General features: G+C 31.3%; 2 protein-coding genes and 1 long non-coding RNA gene across 3 annotated transcripts in view; 1 reads left to right on the top strand and 2 right to left on the bottom strand.

The window, feature by feature from the left end:
* The window catches only part of LOC130897956 (actin-related protein 5), a 33,967-nt gene extending 28,107 nt beyond the window's left edge, over positions 1-5,860 (bottom strand). The window contains exons 1-3 of the mRNA XM_057806948.1: positions 5,601-5,860; positions 5,213-5,548; positions 4,717-5,142 (exon numbers count right to left, since the gene is read on the bottom strand). Coding sequence (XP_057662931.1) covers positions 4,717-5,142; positions 5,213-5,548; positions 5,601-5,703 — 865 coding nt within the window. The 5' untranslated portion in view covers positions 5,704-5,860. The remainder of the gene's footprint in view (positions 1-4,716; positions 5,143-5,212; positions 5,549-5,600) is intronic.
* A 981-nt stretch (positions 5,861-6,841) lies between these two features.
* LOC130897777 (uncharacterized) lies at positions 6,842-10,428 on the top strand. The gene is made up of 4 exons (XR_009059790.1): positions 6,842-7,226; positions 7,318-7,395; positions 7,742-7,855; positions 7,982-10,428. It is a non-coding gene; the product is annotated as an uncharacterized LOC130897777 (long non-coding RNA).
* An 8,565-nt stretch (positions 10,429-18,993) lies between these two features.
* Positions 18,994-25,678, bottom strand: LOC130898098 (uncharacterized). Its single transcript, XM_057807143.1, has 9 exons — positions 25,333-25,678; positions 23,471-24,159; positions 22,600-22,777; positions 22,265-22,504; positions 22,043-22,201; positions 21,805-21,927; positions 21,528-21,742; positions 21,309-21,471; positions 18,994-21,251 (listed from the first exon to the last, which is right to left on the bottom strand). Exons 1-9 carry the CDS (start codon positions 25,676-25,678, stop codon positions 21,136-21,138), a joined length of 2,229 nt encoding a protein of 742 aa, XP_057663126.1. The 3' UTR covers positions 18,994-21,135.
* Between the last annotated feature and the right edge of the window lie 344 nt (positions 25,679-26,022).

Genomic DNA, 26,022 nt, shown 5'->3' with positions numbered 1-26,022 from the left:
TATTGTAAAAAACTTAGATAACGTTCAGCATTCATTGATTTTCGAAACAAATATGGTCCTATGATTTTATTTTTGTAAACACCACACCATACACTGGTCTTGAATGAATATTGGTCTTGGGTTTTGGTGGTAATGTGAGGATTGCTGTCACAGCACCAGCGACAATTTTGTGATTTGATAGATCCATTTGATGTGAATGTTGACTCATCTCTAAAAATTATATTTCTTAATAAAAAGGGATACTCTTCTAACTCTACTGTATTAAGGAACAGAATTCAAACTGTCTGTCATAATCTCTATCTTTCAATGTATGCACAAACTGGGGTTTGTATGGATGATAATTGTAATTTTTCATAATATTTGCCATTTCACATCAAAGACAGTCTTTTTCTTAATGACATTTTAGTGTGTTCTACAGATAACATCACTTGTAATTGCGTGTCCTCACTGGCAACCCTCTTCTGGCGTTTTTTATTAAAATTATTGTGAACACTTCCAGACGTCTTAAATTTATTTATAATTTTTGATACTGTCGAATGCTGAATATTTCTATTCTGATGTTATTGCTAAATATAGCTGCTGCTTCTCGTTGAGTCTTATAATTATCTCCCACAATCAACACTATTTCAATTTTTTTTTCCTCAATACTTAACCGAACCGCCATTTCTATTTATATAATTAATATATATATATATATATATATATATATATATATATATATATATATATATATATAAAATATATATATATATATATAAAATATATATAATTTGGTTTTGTTTTCAATTTCTTTGACTTATTGTATATTTTTATTGATTTCTTTGTCGATTGACTGGGAATTTATGAACACAATTTTAATAGAAAATGGGGATAAACCATTTTCGACTTCTTTCTTCAAGAATTCGGACTTGCCACGTTGCAGTCTGAGGTTTGCTCTTTGAAGTTTCTCAAATACAATAATTTAGTTTTGGAAATGTCAGAGTTTGAGAAATACAGTTAACATTTAATACTGAAAAAAAATTCTCCTTTTTTGTTTATTTCAACTAATGCATTAGGTTATTTAAACTTTTCCAATTCTTGAGATATCAAAACGGCATCAGTATTGACCACTCACATTTTAGTTTAAAAATTTGTTCAATAGTCATATCAAAAGATATAGGTAATGTCAGAGTTATAAGGAGAGATAGTAATATTAATATTTATCCAGGGAACTGATTGACAATAATACATCATATAAAGAACTCACGAATGATCGCACTAATTATTGCAATAGATTGCTGAAAAAGTTTTTATCAAATTGACAAAACAAGTCAAGAAAAATTAACGAACTATGTCAATATTTCTGCTTAACTCTATCTTTTGTGTGATGGAACCCAATTGGTGAGTGACCTCTTAGACCAACATCTAAGATTAAGAGAACATAATTTTGTCACTAAAATTTTTGTTAATTATAAAGTCTTTGATATAATAATCATTGTTATAGTCATACAATTTTGTCAAAATTTTACTCAACCAAATAGTAAGAGATTCAATAGGAGTCTTTATTGGTTTAACAATTGGTCTAGCTGATAATGTAGGTTTATGAATTTTTGGTAAACTTAGCAGAAATGCCATTATAGTTTGTTAATTGCTCTTTAGATTATTTGTCCATTTATTTCTTGTTAAATTATCAACTTACTACTTCTTATATGATGTATTATTGTCAATTCTCTGGATAAATCTATTGTTTTCCATTATAACTGTGACATCACCTTTATCAGATAGTATGACTATTGAGTTTAGTTTTAAAAACTTTTCGGTTTTATATATATATATATATATATATATATATATATATATATATATATATATATATATATATATAATAGTTCTATAACTACAGAAGATTCGTGAATATAGTTAGTTACAATGTTAGTTGGTTTACCAAAAACGAAATTTCTCTTTTGTTCATTTTGTGTAAAAGAGTATATGTGATCAATATTGGATAACATCATTTTAATTGAAATATTCTTAGTAATTGTATGTTTAATACTGAATTTGGGGACTAGTTATAGAAACTGTAAAATTATTTGAAATATTTTTAATCCAATTGGGAATCAAGAACAGAACTAATTTTTTCTTAATGAGAATAAGTTTATTCTTGTGCTTATTTTAATAATAACTTTTAATAATAATAACTCATTACTTGTATCAATTATTTGGTTTTTTAATATTGAAAGAGCATTTTCAAGAACATTATTTTCTGATCACAAAATACTTTAAAATTTAAAAGATTATGTACTAACCTAATATAGATAAAATGACTATTTTTGGAGTTACATCTAGAAAAATCCAGAAGACTTTCAAAATTGTAAAATTGTAACTTATTTATTTGTGAATGAAGTTTTTTAAAAAAATAAGTTTCGAAAGTGAAATTTATAATTGGCGCAGCACAGTAAGATTTTTGCGATCATTTAAATTTACGATCTATCGCGATAAAAAACTAGACACAGTATCTTAATATGTAGAGCTAAGATCTACAATCTACGAGGGACAAAAAATAGGACTCGGCCATCAAATATCTATAAGTGCCAAGTTTCTTATTTTCTTGCATTTTCCCTTTTTTCATCTCTATTCTTATCTATAACTGAAGTAAACAAGAGATAATTTATTAAATAAATTGAATGTAACAGAAAAGAAATCGGAATAAAAGATTCTAATGAAAAAAGAAATTAATAATGATACAAAAAGAGAATTATTTGATAAAGGGAATTTAGACGTGGAATTACAGTATATAGGATTATATGAATTAAACAGAAATGAAAATGATACTGAAATTGAAATAAATATGGTAAGGAAAAATGTTTTATGTTTTGATGTTTCGTTTCTGTTTTGTTTTTAAATTGATTGTAGTGTCTATTTATCCTTTTCTTGAATATGTTATCTACCATTTTTTCTTTCAATGCAGTTTTTGCTTTTTGAATAGCTAAGCATCTAAATTCAGCATCTGATAGTTGGATAGATCTATCAGCCAAACTTATTATCACTGATCTTTTTTGTGACATAGGATGACACGAATTGAAGTTTAAATATCTCGAGGACCCAGTATGTTTTGTATACCATTCTGTTATTGTTAATTTTATATAATGTGACATCAAGAAAATTGATTCTATTAATTTGCTCAACCTCAATTGTGAATTGAAGTTTTTCATGATAAGAATTGAATTTTTTACTTATATTTTCAATTTGATTCTTTGGTACAGCAGTAATGCAATCATCTACATATCAGAAAAAGAATGGAATATTTAAATAAAGTTTGTAGAGACCGTTTCCTCAAGATCTTCCATTACTAATTGTGCTATAACACTTGAAATGGAAGCTCCCATAGCACAAACATCAATTTGTCTATATTTCATTTTCATATTTGAAAAATGTTGTTAAGTGTGAGTTCTATAGCTTTTATAAATTCATTTTGAGGTATTTCTGTATATTCTTTGTGTCCCATTTTTTCATTAATATATTTTTTTCACATAGGAATATTTGTATATAAGGAAACCACATTTAATGAAATAAATACATATTCATTAGAAATTTTGATACTTTTAATTTTTTCTTTGAAATCCCATGTATTTTTGATATAGTATTTATTTTGATATAATTTTTTTTTCAAAATATTGTTCAAATAATTAGATAATGGGGTGAAATGAGTTTGAATACTTGAAACAATCGGTCAAAAGGGAATGTCAGGTTTGTGGAGTTTTGGTAAACCATATATTTTGGGCGGTAAGGCATTGTGAATTTTCATTTTTTTGCACCTGATGACGAAATAAAAAGTTGTTCTTCCCAAGATCAAATTAGATAATTATATTGTTTTTGCTAAGAATTCATAGCGTCTTGCTAATTTTTTTGTAAGTTGTTATCGTTTAATAATTTCATCATTTTATTATTATAATCTTCTGATTTCATGATAACAGTTTTATTAGATTTATCTGCTTTCAAAATTTTGAGATTTCTATTTTTATTTATGAGTTCTTTGGTTTTAGTTATATTTTGAGGTTTGATATTGTTTTGTTGTCTTTTGTTTTTCAATTTATTTTTGAAATTAGTGATAGTGATAAATATCAGATCTTATTTTATTTTGAATTTTGTTACTTAGATGATTGGTGTTGCATTCAATATTACATGAGATATTTGTCACAGGCCACTATGTTACTAGAAATATTTTGTGCAAAATTGGGACCTAAAGATAAAACTTCTTTTACTTCATCTGGTATGAGAGTATCAGTTAAATTCTCGATTCCCTTTGATTTTATTTCATTTGTGCTTTCAAGAATAGGTTGCTGTTTTTCTTTGCATTTATTAAAAAGTGATTCAGTTCTTTCTCGACATTTTTCCTTAAATTTTTGAAAAATATTAATAGAAATTAGTTCATTTACTTTATCTGTATTTTTTTGTTTTCTAATTTTCTTATTAGAGTAGTTGATTCAGTAATAGATAGTTGTATGACTTGGAAAATGAAACGTGATTTTGATTTTCATGCTGTAGGCGACTATTAGTTAATTTTATATGGGATAATTTTAAATTTAGAAATGAAGATATCAACTTATCTTTTTGCATCTGAGTAGAAAAATTAAAAATTAATTTTTAATATTTAATTTTTATTATTCATTGACACCAACTTTGAAATCATTATCAAGAGAGGGGTGTTATTTGTTATGTTAAAACTGAACTACTTACATGTTAATGCATTATTGGTGATAATACTATATGGGAGTTGAATTCTTTTAATATTTTTTTCATAATATTCATGATTTGTCCATTTAGTTAATTCTTCTGTATAGTCCAGTGATACAGCACAAATAGAATGCAGTAATTCCTCAGCTCTACTCAAAGTAATAGCTGTGGCATGAGCAGGATACTTCAATTGCAAAATTCTATGCAAAAATGTAACTACATTCCATCCGCCAATGTTTAATCTCCTAGTGTTTTCAAAAATTGTTTGATTATTGATAATAGGAATTACATGACAAGTTTGGTATCCCAAATTTACTATCAAGGCATTTTCCAGAGGCTTTACTTGAGCATAGTGGTATGAAAAAAGTGAATCTACACCATATGATAAACCAGGAATTTCATAACACTCAAATAATAACTCTGACATCACTAAAAATTGAATGACTTACAATTGGACATTTACCATACTCACATAAAGGAATAATGTTCTATTACCTACATTGACGTGAAGTATTTGGATTCAAAAATGCTTCTGTTAAAACTAATGGATGGTTAACAGAGTTATCTGTATCTATTCCCAGATGTGAAAAAGTATAATCAAACAAGTGTTCTTGTGCCTCAAAATGAGTAACAACATTTCGATCAAACTGAGTTTTCAGTTGAAACCTAACAGCCTCGATATTGATTATATCATTTCCAATTTGTAGCTGAGGGATTTGAGAATTTTCACTAGTATCCTTCTTCAGTCTTTCTTTACGGGGCTTTGCAATTAAATTCTTGAATTGGAGTAAAGGTGCTTCGTAGACTGACCATCCGGCTCTACATATGTATGATCCTAAAAGGGTTCATTATTAAATTTTCACTCTTAGAGCAAATGAAAATTTTACCATTATCGATTACAATTGGTACAGCATTTTCTCTTATTGTTAGTGGGTAACTATGAATTATATCCGGTATACATTTGGGGTCTGTAAACTCCATTAATTCCATTTTGCTCAATACAATTAACTTATTTTTCTTAATTTTGAAGACTTTTTCTTGTTTTATAATTTTTAATTTGCAACAAATATTATCTAGTGTTGTTCGGAAACTATCATCTTAGATGATCTTAGATCACATAGTTCACATATCAGCTGATTAAGGATCCTAACCAAGGACAAGAATTTATCATAGAGAAATAAAAAATATTAATCTATGGAATTTAGCAGTTTCTGAACGTCGCGTTTTGTTTTCAGTTGAAATTTCAAATTTAAATCTAAACTACAAAAACTTTTGAAGTGATTGCTTCAGTTACGAGCATTAACTTTTCTATGAGATTTCATGTATATCTATAATTTTTCTGTGTCTTCATTTAGTTTGGGTTCAAGGTGTTTTCTTTTCATAATTATTTATTTACAACGCATTTTCAACCAAATTTTGATACTAATATTTTGAAAAGAGACACTGGAGTAGAGCAATGATTATACACAACGAGTGCATTCCGCTAAGCACTCACAACAATCACGTTCACGACCTTTCACGTTCTACTTAGTCCAGTGCATTATTATCGTAAATCTAAGAATGACTTACGACTTACGAGGCATTTTCAGTGTTGAGATAAATATTAACGAATGACAAAACAGAAACAATAAAGAAAAAGCTTCAAGAAGTTATGTTACAATTTGTTAGTCATTGCATTCTTTAGTGAAATGTTCAACTAATTTACATTGAAGTAAAATGAAAATATCTTCTGCAGCGATAGTAAAATATTTGATAGTGCGTCACAAGAATGCTTCAAAAGTTCTTATAATATCCCATACCGCATCAAAGAATGAGATTGATTTTCATGGTTGCAATATGCGTTGCTTGAATTTTGAAAATTCCGCTAATTCTTTTAACGCTCGCTTCGACCCACCTCATGACAAGTGTCGTCATGAACGTTAGTCATGACTTCATGAGTGGCGCTTTTGCCGCGACCACAACGATTGTAGTTGCTATATGGAACGGCCTCAGCTAGCACCAGGGCCTGTGCACTGGAATAGGAGAAGTTCAGGACGATTTTCAACGCCAATTTGGGAGCGAATTCTCATTGGCTCTTGAAAGATGCGCAGAACGAGTCGAAAATGGGCCCTCGGGAAGAACACACCTTGTAGTCTTTACATCAGGGCCTGTACATTGGAATAGGAGAAGTTCAGGACGATTTTCAACGCCATCTATGTTATCGGTTTACATCTAAAAGCTTACTTTTTGGTGTTTTATTTTTGAATGTTTGTAGTTGCAATCATGCATCGAGAAACAACCAAGATTATTGAATGAACAACGTCTTTCAAACGTGTATAACATATATATAACATTCCATTCCTACAAATGAAGACGTTTGCAAAATTTGGTTGCAAAGAATAAATAACCGCAAGTTAATAATAGCAGATACAGTTTTAACATCACATAGATATGTGATATTAATTTTGAATCAATTTGTAAAAACCCCAATGGAAGGTTAAAAAAACTTTCACTGCCAACTCTACATTTACCTAGTAAGTACTTATATTTACTGTGACAATAAACCTCTTATGAATCCTAGTGAAAAGTTATGCAGAGGGAAAGAATTGCCATTTTTGTTTGTAGATTACGAAAAAGGTGAAAATGATATTTTTTGGGTACAGGAGCAACCATCTTCATTTTCAACTCCAAAAAGGTTGATAGGTAGGTATGAATTGTATTATATTATTTCCACAAAAATCTGCCTGTTAATTCTTCTATTCATGTAATCAAGATGCTAAATTGTTTGATTCATTGTACATTTTGGGTATAGGCATGACTCAACCATTTATGGCAGTTATTAGCTGGTAGAAATGGATTGATGTGTGTAACATCTGGGGAATAGGCTTCATGTTTTTTATTTCATATTAATAACCAAAAGGATTATTCAATAATAATTTAGGTGAAAGATAAATGTCATTGAATATTTTCTATAATGTAGTTGTCCAATTGTTTAATTTTGCTTACTGATTTCCTTTTTTTATTGAGATTAATTGAGACATTTTTTTAGAATCAATTGGAAGGCCTAGTTCCTCTATCAGCACCAGCACCCTAGGGGGAACAGAAAAACCTGTTAAGGTGTACACAAGGAAGTGATTATTTCAAACCTTTGTTGAAGAACCTTGTAAGTATGAATTCAAAATGGCAATATTTTTATATATAATTGTAATAGTTGTAGTCACAACTATTGACACTGTCCATATAATAAATTTAAATTGAACCTGAAGTCATGAATTCATATAATTTGTAGGTAGCTCCTTGAGCATCCTGTATGAACCATCAATATCAACTAATATGGAAACAGTTAAACTTGAAGGGCACTCGACTGTGACAGGTGAGTATAGTCATATACTTTCAGATTGAAATCAACCAAGGAAACTTAATAAAAGACGTAGCCCCAATGCCGGGAACATTAATATTTTGTGATGCAAAGTCAGTTGGTGGAAGTCAGCTGCTAAGAAAGCGCAAAAATATTGTTCAAAAACAATAATAAAATACTTAGAAAGTAATCTGGAACATTTAAAATGGCTTAAAAATGTAACAACAGCAAAGGAATCAAAAATTGAAATCTAGAGGAAGAATATTTACCTTAGATGACAAGATATTTTCACTATCCTGTTACAGGAATAGTGGAAAAGGTTACAGGTTTCTTTCTAAAATATTTTCTTTACTGAGTCGAAGAACATTAATTAGGTTATTAAATCTTATGCCTTTCAGTTGTGGAAGAAACAAACATATTTTTAATCACTTAAAAGGGATAGTAGAGAAAATGGTCAGTCTTGATAAATATTGTGTATTAATATTTGATGAAATGTCATTAGATACTGGGCTCACATATAATCGGGTGGCAGATTGTTTTGAAGAGTTAATTGATTTTGGAAAAGGGGATGGGAGAGCTGGCTTTGCTGATCATGCTCTACTTTTTATGATTAAAGGTAAAAGTATAAGCTGGAAACAACCGATAGCATTTTATTTTTGTGAGCACTCCACAAAAACTGTGGATTTAGTAAGAATTATTAAAGATGCTGTGAGAGCACTACGTAGTACTGGCCTGAAAATAATTGCGTGAGTTTGTGATTTGGGATCTACTAATGCTAGTGCTGTTAATAAACTGCTGGATGATACAAAAGCGTGCTGTATCAGGAATAATATAGATACATTTCAGGGGTATTTAATAGATGGAGAAGAAATAATCCATTTGTTTGAATATCCTCAGTTATTTAAATGTTTGAAAAATGGATTAATAAATGAAAATCTACAATTTTTTTCAGAATGGGGCTTCAAAAGTATCTTCTTGGGAACACATTATAAAATTATATAGTATGGATAAACAAATGGGGTTTTTCAGTAGCTTCCCCAAACTAACGGATCAACATATTTTCAAAAACAAAATTAAGAAGATTAGGGTGAAAAATTGTACGCAAGTATTTAGTCAGACAGTAGCAATGACAATGAAAACTCGTGCAGAGATCAGCAATAAGTTGCAGCCAGAATCTCACTTGAATTCCAAAGAAACTAAAACTGCAGATTTATTATTGTTTTTGGACATGTTGTTTGACAGCCTTAATGGAAATCTGTTAAATCATCCTTTAGCGAAAGAATTGAGGGGAGTTACCACTGTCACATCCAAACATCTAGATACTTGGCTCAATGCAATGCCGGTTTTAAATTCATTTCATTTTATACACCCATCAAAAAAGAGTGGTAGATGTATAACACCATCAATTAAGAAACTACTATTCACCATTAAAGGATTTGTGTACATTTGGCAAAAGTTAAGGCAAGTGCCAGAAACTTAATCAAGATGCTATTGAAAATTTCTTGGCATGGTAAGAAGTCATGGCATTAGGAATACGAATCCTTCATGTTTCCTGCATTTCTTTCGTCCACAAAGTCTTTAATTGTAAATAATTTCATGTCTAAACATTCGCCAGGATTTAATTGTGAAGACGACTTTTCAACGGGGGCATTGGATACTTTTAAAAATTTCCTCAGTGAAACACCTATTGAACAAATCACTCGCAATAGTCAATGTCCCAATTTATAAACCATTCAATAGAAGCTCAAAATATATAGGATTAGATCTTGTCACTCCTTATGTAGCAGGTTCAATAGGGAAGAAATTATTTAAAAGTCTCAAATTGCCACTTTTGTAAAAATACAATATTCTCAAACGAATTAATTAAGGCCAATTCATTAATATATTCTAGGGAACATAAAAAAATGTTTTATGTGCGCCTTCAACAAAATTTTGTGATATTTTTAAAAGTTTTTCTGATAAAATTTTCGAAAGATTGCCCCAGTTAGGCATAAAAAAACAAATATTTCGTTTGGAAAATTTGACATACATTTCCTCAATATTTTGTTCAGATCATAAGGATTATGTAAATATGTTTGTAAATATTAGTTTTACCATATGCATCTTTCATTACATAAGTATTATTAATAAAATTTTGAAGGGCAAAGATCAACAATATAAAGACTATGATGTTGTGATGAATACAGCATATGTTCAATATAGGGAAAGCTGCAAGAAAGACAACGGTAATCATTAATTAACCATGATTATAAAATCAGTTTTTTATATGCCATTGTATGTACCATGTACAAACAGAAACATTTTTTAAACATGCCAACATCTCACTGTTGACAGTCCTAAGCTAAGTGTCAAAAACAAAATAAAAATTATAATAATCATCCTGTGTTTCAATATTCCATCTACCTATATCTTTATAAACCATTTAATTGTGAAATTTGGATCGGATCTGGTTGTCACATAAATTGTAAATGAAATCAAAATATTTTACAAAATACTTCATTTTATTTATATATTACTACAGCATTTTAATTTCAGGTATTTATATTTTCTTGTAAACAACAATATTTGAATTTGAAATGTTGGCAAAATGAAATTATTTTGCATAATACTTTTGTTTCATTCACAATTTGATGCGACAACTAGCTTCGAGCATTTAAAATTACTCGAGTTACTTTTAAATTTCCCGCGAAATTATCATGGATATGAACCTTAGATCAAATCTTTGATTATAGAAATCTTTTTTCTTGGTACTAAACCAATTTGAGAGATGTCGCTAGGATCGAACTTTGTCATCAAATTTTTATACAGAGTGGCAGATCTATCGAGTATATAATCTTAGCTTTACATCATGATTTTCAATATATCAATCCAAGCACTATTACAACACTTTTAAAAATGATTGTTAAATGTGATAGACTAAATTTGGAGCGTATAAAACATTACCTCTTTCATTACGTTGTGACGAATTTGCGAACAGTGAAAATGTTTTGTGAACCAATGAAGATGCATTTGTGACCAATGTTACCTGAATATCACATTGTGGAATATATAGATATGAACGCACCCATTAATGAACAAATTGAAAATAACTCAGGAGAATGACACAGAAGGGACATTTAGTTGATGAGAATGAGTGGACTGAATGAGAAAACAAGCGTAGGCGAGAAGAAGGCAAGACTTTGAAGGGAAGCAGACCGAAGGCAAATGGAATTACAAAAAGCCAAGAGAAGGAAAAAAAATGAAATCACGGTGCAACTGTATGCCGAAATCATTCAAGTTCTCAATCATTGATGAAAATGAAAAAAACAAGAAAAAGAGAGATTTCAATTTTTCTTGCCAAAAAATGATACCAATACTCATGTAAGAGTGTGTAAAACGATTGTTCCTCAACAGTTTATCTATAGGGCCGACAACTTTGAAATCTTGGGGGAAAAGTGTTTGCCCTATCCAGCTACCTGAAAGCTTCGTAAAGAGAAAGAGAAACATCAAGCGCAGCACTTATGAAAGCATGGTTTCGTTTTTAAAAACCCCTCCCAACATCCAACAAGGAGTACTTGGCGGAGTCATTTACTACCAAAAGCGACCTTTTTAGCCTATGGAAAGAGTTAAATCCAAATTTAAAGGTGTCCATCTGTTTATTTAATTTGGTTTTCGTCGAGCTGAACATAGGATTGTTTAGACCAAAAAAGGATATACTCGTATGCGAGATTCATAAGCACAAAAACGTAAGTAAAGAGACACATTACCTTTGTATGATAGGAAAACAAGAAGGAAGAGAGGAAATGAAGAAAGACCTTTTTGATGATGCATGGTGTTCACTATGGACCTGGAATCTGTAATGCTCACTCCATTCTCAAAAGTATCAACAATGTAATACAAAACTAAACTTCTTGTGCATTATTTTACAATCAGCAATAATAAATCAAACAAAGGGTGGTGTTTTTTGTGGCGCGAGGTTGATGGAGGACCAAATGCAAGTGAGTTTGCTTCTATAATTGTTAAGTTTCTTGAAGAACACGAAGATAAAGATAAAACTATCATCTTATACTCTATCAAAATAGAAACGTTCAACTCTCAAACGCGATCATAAATTTGGTGAAACTTAGAATTTTACCATTATTCAAAAATATCTCGTAAAAGGCAACACTCAGATGGAGGTAGACTCCATGCACCCCGCGATAGAAAAGATGAAGAGAAGAGAAACATCATATCAATTCCTTTCCTACTCCTATGGCTTCTTTAAAGATGTGGAAGACCGGAGAATAGAAACTTACAAATCGTTCAGACATGGAAGAAAAGCAGGAGACCTTTGAGTGGTAGATATAAGGCAAATTCATAATCTAATATTCCTAACATTAAAAATGTTTTTGTAGTTTCCATTTTAAACCTCCAGAAATTTCACAACTTTGGATAAGAGCCATACGCAGAGAAGATTGGTATCTGTTCAGAACAAGTAGATTATGTGGGAAACATTTCCTACCATCAGATTACCAAGGTATACCTGGTAGCAAATGAAAAGTCTCAAAACTTGATGCCATTCCGAGTGTGTTTAATTTTTCGAAATATCTTAAACGCGTCAAGGAATATCGAAAGGAACCAGCACGACGAGTAATATTTTGAAGGATTTTCAAAAAGGTTCATTTATTGATTGCAACGTTGTAATTTTTTCGGGTCACTGATGGATATTCATAACCAATGGAGTTAGATCCTGATTTTACATCTACATTTGCAATAGTATCAGGCTTAGGCTATACCTCAAAATATTCTAGAAATGTGTATCTGTGAAAATATAACAACTTTTATTTATTATTGCACTTCCACACGCTAATGGGCCACCAGGTATACAACACAGTTCAAAACTTTTATACGTTAGAAAGCCAACTTTAATGTTCTAAAATGTACACATACTCAAAAATCGCAACTGTATTTTGGCTTCAAATAACACCACTCCCAAGTTTATAGCAGCAGCATATAAGCTAATTCACAATCAAACACAGTGAAATGAAATATTAACGAATAACGCTATTAACGCCTCAAGAGAAAGACGGGGATACTACAATCATAATCTCACAATTTTGAACATACTTGCATGCCTTCGCGCATTGACGAGTCATATTTATTTATCGAGTTCGATATAAACAATAATTATCTATCGGTAATGGTAACGATCGGGAACATGTTAAGCGTTCGCTGTCAAGACTTTTTTGTTTTCTATGTCTTGTTAGTTTATGACAAGTATAACTTCAAAACGGATGATGTTTTGGTTTTATTGAACTTAACAAGTGTTACATTAAATGGTAAATGGGGAGGTCCTTTATTTAGTTCCTTCACTGAGTTTCATACGTATATAAAAATTGTCATTACAATTCAAAACGAAATTATAGAGAATAATTCATGCAATTCCAATTCATTTTTCTTATTTTCATAAGCGAATTCAATCATTTTTCTCCCAAGTATGGAGAACCGTCATGTATGGGGGATTAGTTGAAAAAGTGTCCAGGTGTAAACAGCAAATTATAATATGAAGACTCGCAAAAGTAGCGCTATTATGGTTAGTTGGTTAAATGTTAGCAGCCAACTTCATGTATGTCATATGTCAGTTGTCTAAGCTTTCTCTGAAGATGTTATGTAATGTAGCAAGCATATTTTTCTTTATATATTAATAAAATATTTAAACTTCAAGAAAGTAATCATTATTTCAATGCAGGAAGGCTCTTCCAAGTAATAATCAAACAGGTTATGGACCCAGGTAATACTGGAAACTATTAAGTAGTTGACGCCAGCCAGTCAAAAAGCGAGGGAAACGTTCATCAAATCGAGATGAATATTTCAACGGTACCACAATTGAACTCAGATAATTTCAACAATTGGAAATTTAGAGTAAGAGCTTTACTTGCAGAAAAACAATTAGAAGATACACTTGAAAAAACAATAGCCAATTTCACTTCAGATAAAGAAATATCAATTAAAAAAAACGATGCTAAATACAAGTCAATAATAGTGTAATGTGTGAGTGATAAACATCTAGACATAATAAAAGATGCGAAAACGGCTAAGGAAATGCTAAGTTCACTAGAAGATGTACTCCAAAGAAAAAGTGTCTTCACAAAACTTGCCCTAAAAAAGAGACTAGTTACCTTGAAGCGTAGAAGAAATGATAAATTAAAGGATCATTTCCATTTGTTTGATACTATAATAAGAGAGTTAGAAGGAATAGGAATTGAATGAAGAATACCAGGCAGTGATAACCACGATTGAAACTATGAACACCAGTGTAACAATGGACTTTGTGAAATCTCCTTTGATTGATGAAGGATTAAAAATAAAATCAAAACAAGGACAGAATAGTGGTCAAACTGATGCATCCTTTAATACATTTCAATATGTGTGCTACAAATGTGGAAAACCCGGACAAAACAAGTTAGCAGATTGTAATCAGTCGTCACGAGGCAACTTTAGAGGTAGAAGAGGTTTTAGTAGAAGTCATCTTAGAGGTCAAAGTCGAGGTACAGGAAGTCAAGCAAATGAAATTACATATAGCTTTAAGCAGTGTAGTGCCTTCTACTAGAGGCATTAACAAGTTTATTTTGGGCTCAGGGTGCACTCAGCATATGGTAATAGGTGAAATGGAGCCTTACATGTGAAATGTGATGGATTTGGCATCAGAAGTAAAAATAGGAACTGCAAAGAACAACGAAGTGCTGTATGCAAAGAAAAAAGGGACAGTTAAAGGGGTATGTCAAGGGAAAAAGATAGATGCACTGATAGTACAAGGTGTGAGACATAATTTAATTTCTGTGTCTAAATTATTGTTGAATGATTACAAAGTAGTTTTGGATAATAAATCAGGTATAAAGGTGCAACTTTGAGTAAAAATGGTTGTAAATTTAACTGTGAGTCTTGTAACAATTTATTTGTTTTGAATGTAGATTTAGGAAATGATAAATGTTTTTATAATAAGGAAAATGATGATATTTGGCACAGGAGGCTAGGACATATTAACAAATATAGTTTAAAAAAATTAGGGTTACTTTATAGTTCAGAAGTTTGTAAAACTTGTATTGAAGGTAAAGGTACTAGAAACCCTTTTTATAGATGTGGAAAACTAAAAAAATAGGGGAATTGGTACATACAGATATAGCAGGTCCTGTAAAAACTCCTACGCCAGAAGATTACAAGTATTTTCAAGTTTTAATTGATGATTATTCTCATTTTTTAGTTAAGCTATTGAAAGATAAAAATGAAAGCGAACAAAATGTTATAGATTTTATTAAACTCAGTAAAATGAAACATGGGCTTAGAACTCAAAGATTAGATTGGACAATGGGGGAGAATTTACCTCTAATTACTTTAAAAATTGTTGTAAATCTAAAGGGATTCAACTGGAGTATACAATGCCACATACTCCGCAGCAGAATGGTATTTCACAACGGATGAATTGGATACTTTTAGATAAGGTAAGGACAAAGTTTTCAGAAACCAACCTACCAAGATAGTTATGGAGCGAAGCAATTCTATGTTCTGCATATGAGTTAAACAGATCGCCTACTGAGGCAAATTTTGGAGAAACTCCAGCCACACGATGGTATGGTCACAATGATCTATCAAGATTGAGAATTTTTGGGTCTCGGGCATGGGCAACTATTTTGCCAAAACAAAGTAAACTAAATAGACGAGCACCACCGTGTATAATGGTAGGGTACAGTGGAGCTGGATATAGATTATGGGATAATGAAAAATGTGAAATTTTCTGCTCAAGAGATGTGAAATTTAATGAAAAACAAATTAATTTCGAAGAAATATTGAAAAGGAAGAGTCCGGATGTTCAGATGTTAAATGATTTTGAAGAGTATTTACCAAGAACAGATACAACCTCTAGCGGAGAACTGTGAATATATTAAAACATTTTAATGAGTAAGAGATTTACACAGCCTACTGTCTAATATCGTCAGATAATGATCCAGTACAATATGAAGATGCAGTGAAAGTGAAAGATTGGAGAGATGCTATGAAAAAGGAGTTGAACTCTCACGAAAATTTGAAAATGTGGTCTGAAGCAAATGTACCTACAGGAAAATCAGCAATTGAGACTAAATGGGTATACAGAACAAAGGAAGATGGAAAAAAGAAGGCAAGAGTGGTGGCTAGAGGCTTTCAGATGAAGGAGGAGCATCCATTTGAACCTGTCTACTCACCTGTTGCTTGAATGTCAACTATTCATGATTTTAATATTATTGGCGCTGTTCTTTATTGTGATAACAGTTCTATTTTAATGTCAAACTCCAATGCAAATTCTAAGAGAGCTAAGCACATAGATATTAAGAATCATTTTTTAAAAGACTTAGTTACGAAAAAAAATTGCTGTAAGTTATGTGTCAACAGAACAAAATTTAGCTGATATATTAACTAAACCTTTAGTTAACGATACTTTCATTTACTTAATAGGAAAAGTAAGTGTAGTCTAAGTTTTGTTTGCTAAGTAGTTAAGTAGTATCATTGTATGAATAGTATATTATATTATAAGGATTAGAAGTGCATATTTTTTACGAGCAATATTTGCAGTTGCAAGATGGAGCGCAGCGCAGCCGAATGAATGCAAAATTTCGAGTAAAAATAGGCACTTTTAGTCCGTATGATATATACTATTTTTTCTCCAACCAAGTCAAAATTAAAATAAAGTTAGTTTTATTCAAAAATCGTTAATAATTTGGTAATAAATTTGAACACCTATTAATTATACAAGCGATAGCAAGTCGGTAGTCATGGATATCTGGTATTGTTGGTAAATATCGATTGTCAAGTAGACATACTAATCATATAATTTTTGTAGTAGTTTTTACGCTGCTTTCAAAATGAATCCTGAACATGATGAAAATATATAGTTGCCCAATTAGTTTGTTTTACTAAGTTTCTAAGAGACAATGTTTTTTTCTTCAAATTTCAATTAGAGAGCTCAAATGGAATTACTTTTAGTCCTATACCTTGTTTTTAAACTAGGAGGAGTAATTTGAAAAACCTGAATCACACCACTAAAAGTTACTAGATTTAGATAACAGCCCTGATTAAGATGGTGTTCCGGAATCGTCGTGTTCAAAATCTGAATATTAACTTCAAAACTGCTTTTCATTGGCCCAGGTGACAATCATGGAACTGAAATAAGTGAAAAGTTAAAAGTTTATGTTTTTATTTATAAATAATAAATGTGATAACCTGCTAAATAATTATGTGAATAAGTGGTAATTACCGTTTATTTATAATATGAGAGATTAATAATAACATAGCGTAACAATAGTGATGGCGAGGTAGAAAATAAGTGAAAGAAGTTTCCCGGGGTTATAAGAAATGCGAGTTACATGATGTGGATTTGAATGATCAAGTTATTAAAACGTTTAAATTCGCAGCCCAATGATGAAACAAAGGTAGATTTCGTCAATGTTGAAACTACTAGCAACTTTGCAGATATTTATATGGTGATTGGACTAGCGTTTAAGTCGACAACTTCGCAATTACAGGAGAACCACGTATTTGTGTTAACTTATGTCGAAAAAGTTAACTGATGTTGTTTGTTAAATAAAAATAAAGTAATATATCATAAAATGTTCTTGGTTTATTAACACTTATGTATTCGTTGTTTTTTAAATAACTTATAATGTACAAAACGTTTTAACAAAATTATTATATCCAACAAAAGTACCTTACCAACTTATCGCGAAGTATGTATTGTTTTGTTTAAAATTTTTTAAATTAAGATTTCTTCAAATTTATTTTATGTATGTGGTATTAAACTGTACCTCATTTATGTTAACAAACATTTTTTATTGAAAAATAATTTGAAGTTTGGCACTGATAAAAATATATTTATAGATATTATATGCGAATCTCACCTTAGTTCTTAATAATACAAGCTATGTATAAAATTCAACAAATATATGTATGCTTTTAATGCCAAAGCTATACCTTTGTGGTTATATATATATCAAGAAATATCGAAGAAATAATCTCAATCTCGATACCATTATTTCCATAATTACCTACTCATACTTTAGTAAGAGAAATATCAATATTTACCAAACCTGCAAGGAATTATAAGAAATAAAGTATAAGGATTTCATTTTTCAATGCAATAACCAGGGATGTTCAATAAACAAGTTTCAAAAGAAAATAAAATGGGACATGTAACTATAGCATTAATGATTATTTTAAATAATTAAAACATTTTTTTTGCAATTTCTGCTTTTCCAAAACGTTAAGTGCCATTGCGCCCTAAATTGAATATTTGTTTTTTCAGTAGCGAGTGCCATGCGTCACCTATTGTAAACTTTTCCGGGCATGTGCATAACACTTCCTCAAAAACCACAAAACTAAATTTAGGGCAAAATTGTACTTACGTTTTGAAAAGACATGCTTCAAATTATAATACCAAAATAAAAACTAGTACTACTTACTATGTAAAACAATAAATGACCAGTTTTATTTAAACTTAAATAAGCAGCTTGGATTACATAATTATTAAATGTGAGTAAAGTTATTTAGATTTTTATTACTACTATATTATATTCTGCTGTTTAAAATCTTATAGTTAAGGCAATTTTTATATTATTTTGTTATTGTGTAAAAAATAATCCGTTAATAAATGCAAATCTAAACATTATCACCATCAGTATCTGTTGCAGAATCACTCTCAGTATCGTTAGACAGGGAAATAATTATAGGTTCTAGAAGATCATCCATACCCAAGCAGCACAGTGTCGTTACTATGACGTCAATTATAGGCCATTGGCGACCAATGGGGACGTCTAAAATGACGTGATTATGACGGGTTAATGTCACATCCTACAGACGTCAACTAATGACGTACCTAGTCCGGCTGGTGAGACGTCAAAATGACGTACTTACTTTTGACAAATGACGTATAAGTAGGATCAAAAATATAAAAAAATGCGTTCAAATTAATACCAGTTTATTACAAAATCTTAAAAAACTACATACTATTACACTTATAGAACATAAAAGTTGAAATAAGGAATTACTAATGATGCAAATGAAAATGACAACCATTCCTGCTTGAAAGGAAAAACAATACATTTCGAAAAAACTTTGTGGCAGTGCAATAACTCGATATACTCTGATAAATTTTGGATGCGATAAACATAGAATTCTTTTGAGTCGACAGGGTATTTGTAAAATGAACGGTAATCCTGAAACCTCCTACCTAATATAAAAACTGCTCCATTATTATCCACTACTATATTTTCTATTTTGAAAACCAGTCCGTCTAAGGTAAGACAAAAACAATTTGCTTCTGAATATGATGCAATAGAAAAAATAAAATCTTTATAATGAAGCTTTTTATACTGCTTGCAAGAGAAATTTGGCGTTGGTCCTAAGAAATGGGACAATTCACATTTACAGAAGTGTTCATCATCAGGTGAAGTAGAGTCATGTTTTTCGTACACTGTCATTTCAATTTCTTTTAAGCGTCTATTAATCTGTTGTAACGGTTTATTCGGAGACTGAACTAACGATTTTAAATGGTGGAGATAATTTTCAAATGGAAATGCTGACGAATTGTCTAGTGGCCCGAAATTTTCAACGTCATCTGCCAAATGTAATAAGGAATGTACATTGTAAACTAAGAACTCTAATCCGTAGATCTTTTCACTGTGCGTTACGAATAAATGCAAAAGTTGGCGCGCAAATGGAACTCCGAATTTTTCAATATGGCGTTTAGAAATAAGTATCATAATTGAACAATGAAATAGCAAAAAATGCTCATATATTGCCAAATCGACATTCCCATACAAAGCAACTGGCCCAATATACAGTAAAAATGTTCGAAATTCCGTTGCTTTCCAATCTGCCAACTGAGACAAACTGCGCCCTTTCCGATTGAATTCTACTGGAATACATTTACTGAGAAAAACAATTTTTTCAGATACATTTTGAAATGCAGTAGAGCTCATTTTGGCTCGGCTTGCGCGTCCTGTCCAAATACGCAAAAGTTTTTTCATTACACCTAGACAAACTAGGTGCATATAGTCTAAAGAAAAGACATAGATCAAATCTATAGGAAGAGCTATTAGAGGAGATTCTCCATGATGATGAGATACATCAATTTTAGTCCGAAAAGATTCGTTGTCTCTCTTGTTAAAAGGTAAATTTTTGAAAATGACACGTCCCAGGTGTTCTCCAGAGTTGTCGCACCTTTCACAGGAACTATACCCTGAATGGGTCTTCACACATTTCAGATATGCGCGCGCAGGAGCATCGCAAACAAAGCTGTGAACTTTTACTTCATGGATATTATTATTAATTTCAATGCCCGTGGTAAGTAAGTTCGATAACTCAATTAAAAAATCTTCTAAAAACGCTGACAATAAATTTGGTTTGCCACTTCCTAAAAAAGAACCAACAACAAACGGCTCACTCTTAAAATTTTTTACAAGTGCTAAAATGGGCCAGAGATCATGTTTCTGACCATTTCTATAAATGGGCAGTCCATCTACATTAAATGAAATGTTGATAATGCTGTACTGAGAAATATTAGGCACTGACAATAACTTTAATTTTAAAGCGTTAACAAGTCCAATATGACAATATTCGCCATTTAACAACGATTTTGTTTTCGTTTCTCTGGGCGTTTTCAGCAGCGTTCGACTGTCTAACGGTAACTCATTATGGTATGGATGAAGATATGCAAGAGATGAGTAACTACTGTACGTCGAACGTACCTTGAAGCTGCCCAGTTTGACAATTTCGAATGCAAATCGCTAGGCGGCGGTTCATTAGAAAATAAATCGTTAGGGGGCACGTTACTGGAATAGGAAGTCAAATGGTTGTATAACGTCGCATCATTGAAGAGCAAATTTTCATTAGGCGAGTTTACATTAAAATCTAAATCTCTTGAGGAACAGGTGTCATTTTCACTTTCACACATTGAATCAGCAAAAAAAACGGAATATGATGATTCATTGGAATCATTATTAACTATTAAAGATGTATTATAACAATTCTGACTCACAGGTGCTAAATTTGCTTCTGCCACCCTTCTGTAGAGTTGTCTTTGACTAACAACACTTTTTTTCTTACGGGTTGCCATGCTGCTGCTTTTTCAATTTCTCTGGTGCATGTTTCAACCACACCTTGATGGTATCTTCTATTTCTTTCTGACTGACTAGAGGGGAGCTTTTTCTTACAGCACCTAAAAATGTTGTTTCAGATTAATAATAAGTATGCACCTACAAGTGAAAACACTTACCAATAATCACATCCTTTACGTTTAAGTTTTTAAAAGCCTTTTTCTCACCTCGTTTGCCACAAAAATTCCAATTAGTTGCAAGAGAATAAGTGAACAAAAAATTTAAAATGCGGTTTGTATGTCCAGTAAAATCTCTCCCTCCAAAAGTCGATAGATATGCCGACTGGAATCACATAATTTAAATTGTAAAATACATATTAAGTGGTACAGAACACCCACCAAAGCCAGGCAATTATTTTTTACACTCAGGTATGTTTCCAATTTGGTAATATCCTCTTGAGAATTCAAAGGAAACTGTACGCCTATATCATCTGGTAAATCTGTATTACTGGCGTGATTGCCACTGCGATCTTGTTTTCGGATCCACTGCAAAATTTGATTGTTCTGTTCTCTAATGGTCTTCAATAAAGTGATTACATCATCTTGAGTGTTTGCTGGCATGGACAAAATATACCTTAGTACCAAAACAGTTTTTACATTATTTTTTGGTTTTTACCTCCATTACTTTCCACTACAGCTCTGATGTTGCTCTGTACATCAGTTGCTTTACTAGTTGACGGATTATATGGTGACGAGTTCGAAACAGCAGCCTGGCAAAATGACTGATTTGACGCAGAACCTGTAAAATAGAGAATTAACAAATTCTCCTAGGAAATAATGGACATAAATAATAACTCACAGTTTAAAGTATACATTTTAAACAATTCATGCAAATGGACAATTATATTTTTTACCTCTAATAATTTGTCCTGAAGATTTAGTCAATTGAGTATCTTTTGCTGAATGTTGAGGTGGCAAATAATAAAGTTGATTTGTAGAATCACTATCCTCAAACGACCTTTGCGATTGTCCAGCTGAAGCTAATGGAAAAGTTTGAATTGGGCCAGAATAATCTAAAACAGTAGACAGTTAATAATTTATATGTGCCAGATATCTTTAAGTATAAATCTCATTACCAGATAATATGTTTGTAATAGACTTCCGTATTATTGGTTTTGGTCTAGGTAGGGGTTTCTTGTTTTTTGGAAAATCATCTTCTGATGATGACAGCACTTCTTCCTGCTCATCATCAGTGGAAAATTTCTTTGGACGTATTTTCCTTCGAGGTGAAATAATTGCTGAATCCTCAGCATCTGTAGTTAAATCTGAGGTAATTTCAGCCTTTTTAATTTTTTTCTCCGCAATCTTATAGTCGTCTAAAAACAAGTAATAAATACGAGTTTTTTGAAAAAAATCACAGATATTTAATAGAAAGTGATAAAGCAGTTTAGGTTTAGGCAGCAAAACTAACCAGTCTGGAAAAAAATTCGCTTAATTTGGTGAAGTTTCCAGCTGTTATCCTGGGGAGGCTCTTGTCCAGATTTTAATAATTTTATAAAATTTCCGGTTGTCTGTTTTGGCGGCCAAAAGACTTCTCGTTTAAGCGGTGTTAACCAGGCAGAGTGAACAAGAGAAATTCCACCATTGTTCTGGAATTCAACGCCAACTTAACAATTCATCTAAATAATAAAGACAGTTCCCAACACCAAAATTGTAATAAAATAATGCAGATTTATACTCACTTTGAAAAATTTGTTGCCACGGCCGAAATTAACAAGAATCACCCCGGAAATGCTAGAGTTACTGGATTTCCGTGAAATTGCCGCCAAACAACTTTTTGCTGCCGTCCGCCATTACGCGCACACGCGTTCACACCAGCAGTCCAGCACGCATGCGCCTGCACGTCTCGTATCGTATCGTGGCATTTCGATTAAAAACGCGCCAAAATTAAATCTTGGTCGACAGCCTCGACAGGAATCGATGCTAAAAATAATTGTTTCCTACTAATAAAATAGTTAAATAATTGTTAATTACAACATTCTCACTTCATCTTTAAATTCAAATTGCATTTCCACTTAAAACGTCAGTTTAGTATTTTCATTGCTAATTAATGAATTTATATTTATATCCAAATTTTAGGTAAACAACAATTTAAAATGTACAATTTTTTATAAAGCACGTATAGGGCTTAGTTTTTGTAATAAACTTTCGTTCTAATTTTTTTTATAGTTGATTAAAAAGCACTTAAAACGACCGAAAACAAACGTACGAAAGACGTCTCTAGACGACGTCAAAATGGCATCTGAAATGTCACGTCATATGGACGTCGCTTATTGGTCTACGACGTCGCCGACTAATAATGTCCAATAATTGACGTCATTATAACGACACTGTGCTGCTTGGCTAATCCCATCCAATTTGTACATTTTTTCTTTTTCTTTTAATACATGTACAATACAATTTTGCCAATTAATATTGTTAACATTATCCAATGCTTCCATTAACAACTCTTTTACATCTTTTAATTTAAATGTAACGTTTTTGGTTGCCACCTCATTTTTTACTTGATCCCAAACTAATTCTATAGGGTTTAATTCACAGTGATATGGCGGTAACCTTAACAAAACTTTATTATTTTGTTGTGCCATTTCATCAGTAACATATGTGTTGAATTTTTCTTTATATTGATTTATTATATAAATAAGTTTGGATCGAACCATACCCATATCAAATTCTATATTTTTTAATCGTAACCAATCCTGCATATCTTTTTTCAATGAACATGTTGTGGAAACCTTTTCTATTCGACGGCTATGGTAGGATGCATTGTCCATTACAATTACATCACCATCTGGCAATTTTTTTAGAAATTCAGAAAACCATTGTTCAAACACTGTCCCATTCATATCCTCATGACAATTTTCAGTTTTTTTACTTTCGAAAACGAGTAATGCGTCTTTAACAAATCCTTGTTCACATTCAGCATGAAGAATTATAAGACATTTACCTTTTCCTGATGGGCTTTTAAGATCTGTAGATAATCCTTCATTAAAAGCTTGGGTTTTATTTTTGATGTTTGTATCTATCTAAACTTTTGCTTTTGTGTGACCTTCATTTAGCCAGGTTTCGTCTAAATAATAAATTGGTCTACTTTCTGACCTATAATGTTTAATAGATGTTAAGTATTGTCGTTTCCACCTTACAATATCATCACATTCTATTAAAACACTCTTACAGCTTCTTTTCAAATATCTAAAAATTTATACATATTACATGAATATTTAATACACACTAAATAAATAAAAGAAAATAATAAGGGTCACCCACACACTACCTACTTTTATTTCTATATTTGATAAACATAGGTATATTTAAATATAATGGCCTGCAGATTGTATAAGGGAAAGTCATTAAAATTTCCTATACTTATGTTAGATTATTTGTTAACATCTTAATAGGGTTGTCTTTATTTGAAACTTATTTTTAGTTTTATTAATTTTATCTACATTAATGTATGAATATGATACACTTTTTAATTGGAGATAATAGTACCTGTATGACAAATAATTATTTTTTGACTAAATAGATTATTTAGGTTGGTTAAAAAAATCATAAGCTATAACAAACAAGTGGGCAATGATAAAATAATGATGTCCTTTATATAAAACAGCGGTTCTCAAACTTTTTAGTGAAGGAACCCTTTTGGGAAGCGAAATACTTGACGGAAACCTACAATAAAACAATAGTCTCTAAAAGTATATTCTTTATTAATAAGCATAATAAAATAAACGTAGAATGTAACATATACTTATTACTTACTTACATAACAAGTATAATAATAGAAATAGAAGATATTAAAAAAGAAAAAAAAAATAAATAATGGGAGGTATGAAACTGTTTTTTATTTTTCATTAATTGGTTGATATCAGGTTTGATAAAAGACAGTTGAAGTTTCATATCAGGTTCGGCGTCCAGTCTATTCCGGTATTTTGTTTTCGTGGCTGCATAGGTTGAGAATCCTGTTTCGCACAAATATGTTGTTGGAAATGGAAGAAGAATATTCAGAGCCATTTTGGCAAGCATTGGGTATTCATCACGGATTCTGCACCAATAATCGTTGAGAGATGTCGTTTTGAACAATGACTCCATACTTGTGTCTGATGACATTTCTAAAAGAGATTCATATATATCTCATTTGACATACTTTCGGGCTTTTGCAAGGTGGGTAAAAAAGGATTATGAATCCATGAATTCAGTTTCAATTTTGTATTCTGTTCTTCGGGAAAATACTTCTCAAAAGATGCGCGCATCGAAGTGAGATATTGGACCAATTGTTCAAATACATCATCTTGAAACATTTCTGAGTCGTTGTCGCTAACAAACTCACTGAGTAACATAAAGCTTTCTATTTCTTTCTTACTAACGCAAATAATCCAAAAATCTAATTTTCTTTTAAAGGCAGTTATTTTGTTACAGGCCTGGAACACTGTTGTCTGTTTACCTTGCAATGATAAATTTAATTCGTTCAGTTTTTGAAAGATATCCGCCATGAAAGACAGTCGGAACAACCAAGTTTTATCATACAAACGGTCTTTCAAATTAAAAGAAGTATCTGAAAGAAACATTTGTAACTCGGCTTTAAGTTCAAATAGCCTTGTTAGAGTTTTACCTCGAGACAGCCATCGCACTTCTGTATGGGACAGCAGTGTTTTATGTTTGCTACCATAATCTTCACACAATAATGAGAACAATCGGGATTGTAGTGGTCGTGATTTGATAAAATTAATAATTTTTGTTAAAAATAATACTTTTCTGGTTTGTGTTTAATAATATAGGTATTAGTTTTTTTACTTTCTGGCCTACTGTTAAGATATATGAAAATAAAAAAAAAAAA

Source organism: Diorhabda carinulata, chromosome 9, assembly GCF_026250575.1.
Source record: "Diorhabda carinulata isolate Delta chromosome 9, icDioCari1.1, whole genome shotgun sequence".
NCBI lineage: Eukaryota > Metazoa > Arthropoda > Insecta > Coleoptera > Chrysomelidae > Diorhabda > Diorhabda carinulata.
The sequence above is the reverse complement of the archived record's forward strand: the minus strand, read 5'-3'. Positions and strand labels throughout refer to the sequence as shown.

Coding starts and splice junctions, on each gene's coding strand:
- LOC130898098 (XM_057807143.1), bottom strand. CDS start 25,678: ATGGCGGATATCTTTCAAAAACTGAACGAATTAAATTTATCATTGCAA. Junction 22,202..22,264: donor TATTACAAACATATTATCTG/GTAATGAGATTT, acceptor CTACTGTTTTAG/ATTATTCTGGCCCAATTCAA. Junction 21,743..21,804: donor TGTAGTGGAAAGTAATGGAG/GTAAAAACCAAA, acceptor TGTCCATGCCAG/CAAACACTCAAGATGATGTA.